Source organism: Gavialis gangeticus, unplaced genomic scaffold (assembly GCF_001723915.1).
Source record: "Gavialis gangeticus isolate Ggan-Ray unplaced genomic scaffold, GavGan_comp1, whole genome shotgun sequence".
NCBI lineage: Eukaryota > Metazoa > Chordata > Crocodylia > Gavialidae > Gavialis > Gavialis gangeticus.
This window is the reverse complement of record NW_017729025.1, coordinates 110,180,140-110,190,878: the sequence shown is the minus strand read 5'-3', so window position 1 is coordinate 110,190,878 and position 10,739 is coordinate 110,180,140. Positions and strand designations below refer to the sequence as shown.

General features: G+C 40.2%; 1 protein-coding gene and 1 long non-coding RNA gene across 9 annotated transcripts in view; one reads left to right on the top strand and one right to left on the bottom strand.

Moving 5' to 3' along the window:
- CD44 (CD44 molecule (Indian blood group)) overlaps positions 1 to 10,739 on the top strand; it is a 146,064-nt gene that overhangs the window by 117,910 nt on the left and 17,415 nt on the right. For 4 of the 8 annotated variants that reach the window (XM_019519402.1, XM_019519397.1, XM_019519396.1 and 1 more), the window contains 6 exons: positions 1,849 to 2,031; positions 3,771 to 3,938; positions 5,976 to 6,149; positions 7,052 to 7,219; positions 8,521 to 8,703; positions 9,604 to 9,771. In XM_019519402.1, the coding sequence (XP_019374947.1) occupies positions 1,849 to 2,031; positions 3,771 to 3,938; positions 5,976 to 6,149; positions 7,052 to 7,219; positions 8,521 to 8,703; positions 9,604 to 9,771 (1,044 nt within the window). The remainder of the gene's footprint in view (positions 1 to 1,848; positions 2,032 to 3,770; positions 3,939 to 5,975; positions 6,150 to 7,051; positions 7,220 to 8,520; positions 8,704 to 9,603; positions 9,772 to 10,739) is intronic. The other 4 variants (XM_019519399.1, XM_019519398.1, XM_019519400.1 and 1 more) reach the window with 4 other exon arrangements.
- LOC109298960 overlaps positions 4,472 to 10,739 on the bottom strand; it is a 26,169-nt gene continuing 19,901 nt past the window's right edge. The window contains exons 2-3 of the long non-coding RNA XR_002097732.1: positions 5,974 to 5,979; positions 4,472 to 4,483 (exon numbers count right to left, since the gene is read on the bottom strand). This is a non-coding gene — a long non-coding RNA (uncharacterized LOC109298960). The remainder of the gene's footprint in view (positions 4,484 to 5,973; positions 5,980 to 10,739) is intronic.

Below are 10,739 nucleotides of genomic sequence, written 5' to 3'. Positions count from 1 at the left end.
TGGGGATAGCATGCTACATGGACTTATTCCTCCAAATATGAGAGAACATGAAGAAAATGAAACTTCTCATTCAGGTACCAGCTATGTGACTAAAATAGGTTGCAACGGAAATATCATATTCCAAATGCCAGGCATTAGTTAATTCTGTCTCCCTACATTATATGGAAAGGAATTTTTAGGAATACTTTCATGACAGCCTGGTTTATTTCTTAGCATTTCCCCTCTCTCCTTTACTGTTAGTTTATTGTAAATAGCATTAACAGCAGTATAGAAATCTCTTATTTTATTCACAGGTCAAGAGTGGTTCCCTCAGTGCAATTTATACATGTCAACACTAAAATATACAATGGCATTCAAAAGTTGAATTTCACAATAACTGCTAATATGTAACTAAGAAAAAATTCTCCATATCCTTCAAAAATGATAAGGGCATTTGTTTGTGGTCCCAAAGTCAAACTTCTTTCAACTGGGCTCACGTTAGCCTTTATTATATCACCCTTGGGTTTTGTTATGGTAAAACTGTGGTTTAGGAATATACATTTGGGGTGTACACAGAAGTTACTTTTGTTGCATGATCAGGCCTCAGTGCCATGACTCACATGCATGGCTGCTGAGTGCTTTAGAAGTGTCTGATTACATGACTTATTAATCCTCATCAAATGAGAGATCAGATGAAGGCACTCTATTTTAGAGAAGGCACTCTACAGAAGAGAAGGCACTCTACTTCTGTTCCCTAGGGTCAATCTCTGGTGCAGTCACCCAGCCTTACTCCTGGGGCTGTCTGCAGAAAGGGAGGGGGAAGGGAGGAGGAGTGAGCTGCAAGCTGGGGTTTGCATGGCCTGAGCTGGGGAGGGAGGGAGGGAGGGGATGGTGAACTGGAGCCCCCCTGCCTCATAGTCCCCCCCCACCTCCTCTTCTAGCTCAGCTGGGCAAACTCCAGCCTGCAGCTCACTCCTCTTCCCTTCTCCCCACTCCCATCCTGCAGACAGCAGTGGAGCTGGGAGTAGGTGGTGGGGCTGGGGGAGAGGGGTGGTCCCTCCACTGCAGGGGCTCCAGAGACAGGCTCCATCTTTCCCCCACGCCCTCGACCCATCAGGCAAATGTGTATTTGGTTGTGGGGGGTGCTTTAACTCATGGTGCTTTATGTAAAGTGCCATGAGTTAGAGCAGGGGTCTGCATGTCTGTCAGCCCCTTTGGTGGACTGCTGATGGGTTATTGATTAGCTTTTCCATCACCTCGTCTCTGTGGTATGGCAGCAATCCTCTTATAATAAACCACTGTTTAGATCATTTAGGCAATAGATTTCCTATTAAATCACAGCAGTAGTATGTTTCCAACATGCCGTACATCTTTCACGTGTGGTATATTTATGTGTTTCATGTCAGTGAAGGATCTTTTTCTCCAGTTCATAGTTGGAGTCTGTCTGTTTGGAGATGAGTTACTGTAACATATATGAGGCAGTGAAATCTTAAATGAAAAAAAAATTACTGTTGTTGCTGTATTTACATAATGGAATCATCCTGTTCACCGTGGTCAAAACTGCTTTACAGAGATAGTGGATGCTGTTATTTCTCTTGTCTTGCTTTTGTTCTGTCCATTATAAGTGGAGTTCTCTTCAACTGAAATACTGCAAGTAAAGAGCAGAATGGTCTTAGTTAAAAAGGTAGGAAAACTGGTGATAACGCGGAACAAAGCAAAGAACTCTTCTTCCTAGTCTTCTTCTATATTCTAAATAAGAAATGTCAAAGAGCAAAGCTTGTTATGAACAGCACAGAAAATGAAGATGAAACTTGTGTAGGTGGTGGTTCTGCAAACATAAGTTCACATTTAATTCAACCATCATTGTAGCAGCTGTGACTTCCATTGATGGTTCCCTACGTGAACACTCAACCCAAGTTTCACCATCTGTTGTGGATCACCTAGGAGGGAGCACTGAGGAAAAGTATCCCACAAAAACTATCGAGAAGAATGTGCTATTTGATCTTACACCACCAAGTGCAAGCAAAAGGGAAGATCAAGCTACTCATAGAGGTACCTTTAAGAAAAATGAATTACATGTATTTTAGCTTCTATTTTTGGATGACATTAGTCCTTCTATATCTGGGTTATATTTTTTTTTCTGTTGTTGATAAATGTAAGAGGCACATAGTGAAAACATTTCATTTATACCACAGGAAATAAGAAATGAGTTGGTTACGTTGTGAGCTCTTTTTGTTTGGTTCCTTATCTACTAGATTTTTGTATTGGAATATAGTCTTGCTTCTTTCCTGCAGCTAAGACATGCACATTCTTGCTTCAGAAGAACTGCTTTTTACCTTACTAGCATACTAGCAGTTAACAAATGAAAATGCCTAGCAGAAATATCAGATAAATAATTTAACCTATGCTTTCAATGACATCCCCAGAGGATAATCCCCCATGTTTCAAAAATAAATCTATGTCCTTAATACTGTGTCTCACAGTAGTGTGTACCCTTCTTGGTATCACTGTGATGGGTTAGTCTCATTTTGCTGTTGAATCAATTAGTTATTCCTTCTATGATATAAAATAGAAAGGTTTACTAAGTATATTTCAAGCTACGCAGCGTGATCTTTCCCTTATCCTAATTTAATATAGTTATAGTTTTCTTTCAGTTTTAACAGTTTAAATTTGGGAAGGTGAATCTGTTGGTAATGTATTATTCATGACCTTTCCTAAATGTTTAGTCATTTGGTGTGACTACAATTTATAGTAAAGAGCACTGTCTGGATTACATGGTCAGTGATTTTATTTTATGAGAAAACTGGCTTCTCTCCTACATTACCAGGAACCTAAGAATTTCTTTTGTCATTGCTTTAATTAAGTTGTAATCTGGAAGTATAAATTCAATGAGAGACTGCTGCTGTTGGGTAGCTATTTTGACTGCTACTCCCAGGGTGTATCTACATGTGCATTACCTAAATGCACATTAAATTTAGTATGCCTGGGCATTTATATACATACCTTTTCATCCCATGATGTGCCAGAGCTCCGGCAGGTTGAAGCAGACTCATGTGCGGAGAAGACTTGATTAATCAAGCTGATGCGCGCTGCTGTTTTGTAAGTGGTGAAATATGCATCAATGTGCAGAAAATCGCGATGGTGCACTTTTGAACTAAAACACCTCCAATGTGTTTTAGTTCAAAAGCAGCTGCTGGCATTTTCTCAGTACTGATGCGCAGTTTGCCACTTATACAATTGCATGCATTGGAGTGCCGGCCACTTTTAAAAGTATCCAGCACTGTGGCGCAAACGTGTACAAATGCCCTCCATCGTGACGTAGAAAACAAATGCACATTTGGGTGCCTTAATGCTCAGTAACAAATGTACATGGTTTTTAAGTGATGCTTAATGTGCAGTAGTGTATTTTACTATGTATTAGCGTAACTACACAGTTTTTACATGACACTGTCATATGCATTAAAGCACACGTGTAGACATGTCCTTGTCTGAGGTTCAGGGATTGAACAGAAAACTGAGATCTAACAGAAAGCGTGTATTGCTGCTTTCCCCCTTCTCACTTCTACCTAGATACTCCTAGCAAAGGTGTTAATCCCCAGTTCTCAGGTGGGGTTAACTAAACAGCTGAGAAAGCCCATGCTGAAATGAAACATGCTTTCATGATTAAAGACCTCTGCAAAATGTTAACTGGAAAAGGACAGGTATAGATGGAAAAAACAAATGATGAGAATGAGGTGGCTAGAAGCTTTACAGTTATTAAGCTCCCAATTGCTTCATCATCATTGTAACAGATGTGACCTCCAAATCTGAAGCCTCAACCCAAGGGTCGCTTTGGCATGGTATTCCCCCTGAATGGGGAAATGGAAATGAGTCTTCCACAACTACCCCCAAGGATGGTGTTCTACCTGGAATTATTCCTCCAAGGGAAAGGGATCATAAAAATGACAGTTCTCATACAGGTACCTGTAAGAATAATGAACTGTTGTTCATTATTGTGGCTCAGTATTGTTATTACTTCTCCGTTACGGTTGGGATGGCTTCAATTCTTGATGTTAGTGATTCTTCTATAATAGGTTAAAAATCTTCTGGTGAATTATAGCAATACGTGCCAACCTGATGTCACAACATCTGGTTATAGGAAATCAGTATAACAAAACTTTGTTCCATATTATGGAATTGTTTGTTTTGATGTTTTCTGACTTTTGTCAGGGGCATTATTAATATTTTTTCCCCTGGTTTTTCCCGTCTGTGTTTCTGGGTTAATACATATTACAGATACAATGCTGTAAGAAAAAGGCTTGGTTTATATCGGGGTGGGCAAAATGCAGCCGGGGGGCTGGATGCGGCCCACCAAGCCATTCTGTCTGGCCTATGGGGCCCCTAAAAAATTTAGAAAATGAATATTAATCTGCCCTGGGCTGCCTGTCATGTGGCCCTTGATGGCTTGCCGAAACTCAGTAAGTGGCCCTCTGCCCAAAATAATTGCCTGCCCCTGGTTTACATCCTAATTTTGCCACTAATCTTTTATTTGGTGTGACTGGTAAATTGCAAATGTATATAGTGGATAGTTCTCAAGTTAATTCATAACTTTGCATGATTTGAATAGTTTCTACTAGATATTATAACAATGGCTGTTTTCACTACTTTGTCAGTTTCTGGGTACTGGTGTGATGGAGGTTTCCAATTTTCCCTCTCTTGATTTGTATTAGATGCTTATCACTGTAATGTTGTCAGCTAGTTCTTTAGTAAGGCATGCTTACTGGGCTGTATGCCGGTCATTTTGCAAGGTGGATAGCTTGGTGATGGCAAACTCATTCACTAGCTCCTTTATTCCGACTAACCTTGGTGTGCTTGCAATTAAGGAATGTAAATCTGGTGAGTGGTGGTATTTTTCAGTGAGACTTTCTGACTGTATGTCCTGGTAGCTCAGCAGCAATCCCCTCATACAAGAGGGCTTTTTGGCTAATGAGGACAGAGGGTTTCACAGTAATTGTAGTAACATGAATACCATGAATTCTCTATTCCGGTGGTGCTCAATCTTTCCAAGGTCAGGGCACCGCTCTACCGCTTTCTAAAATGTAGTGGCATCCCCAGTTAAGAACCACTGTTGGTGCTGCCTCAGCTTACCTCGGTGCTTCACAACCAGGTTCTGCTGTCTCCAGATAAATTTGCTCCACAAGACTGCTGCACAGCCATCTTGGGAAGGGCTGTGGCATGTGTGCACAGTGCTGCTGCGTTAGGACTGTAATCAGTCTAAAGCAGGCAGGAGCTGCCTAGTGCTGGGTAGCTCTTCCCAGTCCAGCCTCTCCTATGTTCCTCCTGGAAACAGGCATGCAGGTGGAAGGGACCAGATCAGAAAGGGCTACAGCCAAGCTTGCTCCTATACCTTTTTTAAGGGTCACAGCCATAATGCAGCAGGAATGCACATGGGACAGTTTTACCTGGCCACTGCCATACATAGCACCTATGAGAGGAGGATCTCAGCACTCCAGGTACCCAAGAACACTGGTTGAGAACCATGGCTCTATTCTAATTGATCGTAGTCTCTTATGATATATGTGCCTTTTCTCAGCACTGCGGCATGTTCTAAAGAATGCCACTATGTAAATTGATGTATGCATAATGAAAGCACGATAAAATCTCAATCAATAAAATCTCAAAAGTGAAATCATTACCATGGTTGTTGTATATGGTGCCAGTATATTCCATCTCTGATCACTCTTAAGCTACAAAGTCAAAGTATTGCTGCAACCTGCTTTTTTCATACTCTTTCTTTTGTTCCCGCTGTCTCTACTCTAGACCCCTGAGCAAGTATGGGTTAAAAACATGAAAAAAACCACACAAAAGCAGTATAAATAAAAAGAAAAAGTCCCCCTTTTTCTCTTATTCTGCTTTAAATATGGTGGAAGTGTTGTAAACATGATGATCAAATGTGGAGAGAAGAACTGAGGATGAACATATTGTAGGTGGTAGTTTTACAAATATTACATATACAGTAAACTCAACCATCATCATAACAGATGTTGTCTCCACTGATGAAAGCTCAACCCAAGATTCCCTGACACCAGCTCATGAACCAGGATGGGGACCTGAGGCCAAACATCCCATTAGTACTTCGAGGAAGAATGTATCACGTGAAACTACTCCACCAAATGGAAAAAAAGAAGGAGGTGAATCTTCTCATATAGGTACCAGTAAAAATAATGGACTATGATCATTTTGCCACCTTGTGTGAAATGAGACATTATTTCTTCTGAATACAGCTTCTTTTGCTATTAGAGCTAATTCGACATCTTGCTACTAAGCTTCATTTAGACCTCATTGCATGGAAACAGCTAAAGAAAAAATTCCTGTCTCCATTAACTTTTCCATTCCTTTTTTCTTTTTGGACATGGTAGGATGGTGGAAAGGATACAATTATTGGCTTTTCTTCTGCCTTTTTGCTTTATACTGGGAAGAAGTGGTTGAATAGTGGTAAACAAGATTCCCAAGTATAATTATTTGTGGGTCCAAGCATTATATTCAATTGATAAATCTTTTGTTATCATGCTATTGTTATTCTGAGGCAGCCAGGGATTCACTTAAACCAAAGACATCCCACATGCCCTCAACTGTCAGGTTGCCTTGCAAGTACAGCAGTCCTAACCCAGTGATTCCTAAATGCCATGACTTTCTCCTGCATTGCCAAGAACCTAAGCCTTCCATTTCTTGTCATCATGCCTTAATGGTGGTGTGATTTGGTGAGTAAGTCCAGTTAAGCATGCTGCTGTGTGAGAGCTATTTTGGCTGGTTCCATTGACTTGAGAAAAACCTGAGGGTGGAAAAGGATACCGTCTGTCGTATCACAAATGTCAAGAAAACAGACATTCACGCCTCTTCTTGCATCCCAAATGCCCAAAGCTTGTGGCCGTGACAAAGGTGGTATTAATTTGTGCTGCTTGGCCTTTTGCCAAGGTATAGTGGGGAAAATGCCAGGTGTGTGGGTGGGGAAAAAAAACCTAATGGAAAGAATAAGGTGTCCAGTGGCTTTACAGTTATTGAGCTCCCAATTGCTTCATTATCACTGTAACAGCTGTGACTTCCACACCTGAAGCTTCAACCCAGGAGCCTCTTTGGCATGCTATTCCCCCTGAGTGGGACAATGGAAATGAGTATTCTACAACTACCCCCAAGGATGTTGCGTTACCTGGAGTTACTCCTCTAAGAGAAAGAGATCATAAAAATGACACCTCTCATACAGGTACCTGTAAGAATAATGAACTGTGATGTTTTTCCTTCTGGATGGGATGTTTGTAATACTCTGTTTGAGCTATGTCACAGTTACAATAGGTTAAAAACCTCCTGATAAATTTTCATCAGTCTCACTGAGTTGGTTTCACTGTATCTTAGGAAACAAGCTATTCAGGGATTTAATTTTTTTTTAGTTGATAAATGTTGTTTCTTTTGCTCTTCCCCAATGTTTTGGAGTTATTTGTTTGAATCTTCTCTTATCTTTGCCCTGTGTTACTGGATTACGTTTATTTAAGTTAAATTGTAAGTTAATTTGATTGGACTGGGCACCTGCAAATGTAGAGCCTGGACTTCTAAATAGGTCCCATGTAGACTGTTTCATAATAACCTTGTAGCATGTGAATCTGGGTTTCCCTTGGTACTAATAGGCATTTTAACTATCACCGCTCTTGATACTCTATTTCTTGGAATTGGTGTGATGTAGTTTTCTAGTTTGCCTCTCTGTATTAGATGCTTATTGCATGATGACTTCTTAATAAGGGTCTTGGGTTGTTTGCTGTTCTGTATGCAAGGTGTACATCTGGGTGATGGTAAACTCGCTTCCTGCTTCCTTTATTCCTGCTAACTATCGTATGATCACCACTGAGTTTATGCTTTCGTGTACTTGCAATTTGAGAATGTTGGTCTGGTGCAGCATTGAGGACTTTTCCCTTTCCTTGTCCCCCTATCTCACCTGCAATCTTTTTTTTATTTTAGAGTGCTGTTTGCACAATGAGGGATGGAAATGTTGTAATTGATGTGAAATTCTCCATTCCAATTCATTACAACTTTCATATTGTGTATGCTTCCCGTATCACCCAAGCATGTTTTAAAGGCTATCATTTCCATTGCAAAAATGATTTGATGAAATCTCAAAGGAAAATCATTGCTGTATTTGTTGGAAGTGATTCTGCAGCACCATAGCTGTGAACTCTTCTGAGTTTTTGAATCAAGTAGATTCATCTTTCTGCTCTTTTGGTCTTTCTTCTGTGGGCATTGCCACTGGGACTCTTCTCAATAATGCCACAGCTTGAAATCAGCAAAAAGGTGTTAAAGAGTTAAAGGTTAAAGAGTTGAGAAACCTTGAACAGTGTGAAAGAACACATAAAGCCCTTTCTTCTTTTTCCCACATTTTGTGCTCTAAAAACAGTTGAAATGTTGTAAAAGATAATAGTGAAATGTAAAGAGAAGAATTACGGGTGAAAGAATTATAGGTGGCATGATGGTTCTGCAAATATTTCATTCACCTTCATTCAACCATCATCATAACAGCAGTTTTCTTCACTGATGCCAAACCTGAGGACACAACCCAAGATTCTCTGACACCAGCTCATAAACCAGGATGGGAACCTGAGGCCAAACCTCCCCCTAGTACTTCGAGGGAACATGTGTCACATGAAACTGCTCCACCAAATGGAAATGAAGAAGGAAGTGAATCTTCTCATATGGGTACCAGTAAGAATAATGGACTGTGGCCATTTCACCACCCTGTGTGAAATGAGACATTATTTCTTCTGAATACGGCTTCTTTTACTATTAGATCTATTTCAATATCTTGCTACTAAGCCTCATTTAGACCTCATTGCATGGAGTCAGCTAAAGAAAAAATTCCTGTCTCCATTAACTTCTCCATTCTTTTATCGAAGGAGGAGAAAGAAGACCATGGGTTATTCTTATGGGCCTTTCCCCTGCCTTTTTGCTCTATTGTGAGAAGAAGTGGTTGAATAGTGGTAAACAGGATTCCCAAGCATAACAATTTGTGGCTCCAAGCATTACAGTAATTGATAAATCTTTTGCTATCATGCTATTTTTATTCTGAGGCAGACAGGGATTCACTTAAGCCAGATAAAATCTGCATGCCCTCGTTGGTCGGGTTACCCTGCGAGTACAGTCCTAGCCCAGTGATTCCTAAATGCCATGACTTTCTCCTGCATTGCCAGGAACCCAAGACTTCCGTTTCTTATCACCATATGATGTGATCTGGTTGTGTAGGTCCAGTGAAGTGTGCTGCTGTATGAGAGCTGTTCTGACTGTTCCACTGACTTGACCTCAGGGATTCACAGAAACTTGAGTTTCCAGTGGAAGCTGGTACATTGCTTTCCCCCTTCCTGCTTCCATAGCTGTACTCAGAGAGGACAGGTTAAGCCCCAGAGTAAATTAATCATCTGAGTCAGCCAGAGTTGCTGTAAATCTGATGAAAAGGCTCTCTCTGCCTTTCTCCTCTTGTGTTCTAGAGACTGCAGAAATGTTAATGGGAAAGGCCAGGTATGGGAGGGAGAGGAATTAATACAAGAATAAGGTGTCTAGTGGCTTTGCAGTTACTAAGCTCCCAATTGCTTCATCATCGCTGAACAGCTGTGACCTCCAGACCTGAAGCCTCAACCCAAGAGTCTGTTTGGCATAATATTCCTCCTGAAAGGGGCAATGGAAACGAGTATTCTACAGCTACCTCCAAAGATGTTGCACTACCTGGAGTTACCCCTCCAAAGGATAGAGATCATAAAAATGACACCTCTTACACAGGTACCTGTAAGAATAAGGAACCTTATTGTTATTTCTTTGTCTTTTTTTTTTTTTTTTGGATGGGCTGGTTTTATCCTAGCTAGTACATTGTAAGAATAGTTTTAAAATCTTCTGAAAGATTTTTGTCATCCATGTCAAGCTGACATCACTAGAGCAGACTGCAAGACATCACATACTAAGATTTTCTATTTTTTTATTTGGAAAATTAGGTTTGCATGGTGTTTCCTTGACTTTTTTATGTTGTTTGTTTGGATTTTTCTCTTTTTTCTCCCTGTCTTGCTTTATTGACACTATTAGAAATAGAATATTATCAAGAAGCCTTATTTATACATAATTTGGACCCCAATAATATTTTATTGGCCTGGAACAATCAACTGCAAATGTGATCCTTGGACTTCTAAACAGGCTATAAGTAACTGCCTAATAACCTTGTGGGACTTGAGTCTGATGCCTATGTAATAATAAACTTTTTTAACAATTGTCCTTCATTCTACTCTCACTTTTCCTGCATAATAGTGTAATGTAGTCTTCTAAGTTTGCTTCTTGCACTATGTCCTAGATACTTATTGGCAATAGTATTGCATGATAATTTCTTTATTGAGGCCTGCTTCTTGGGTTGCTTACTGACTTCACAGCTTCCTGGTGGCAAACTCATTTGCTGGTTTTTGCATTCCTTCTATCATATGATCACCACTGAGGCATAAGTCTGGCAAAGCAGTGATGTTTTCAATTAGTTTTTCTTCTTGTTTGTCCTCGTGGCTCATCCTCAATACATTTGAAATTAAATTCTCCCTTCAAATTCATCATAACACCTTTAAATTGTGTGTGCCTTCTGTGCCATCAAAGCATGTTCTGAAGGCCATCACCCAAGATCAATCACAAAAATGGTTCGGTGAAATCTAGAAGAGAAAACCATTGCCTATTTTTTGCATGGGGTTCCAGTGTGATCTTTGATCTGTGATCTTTGC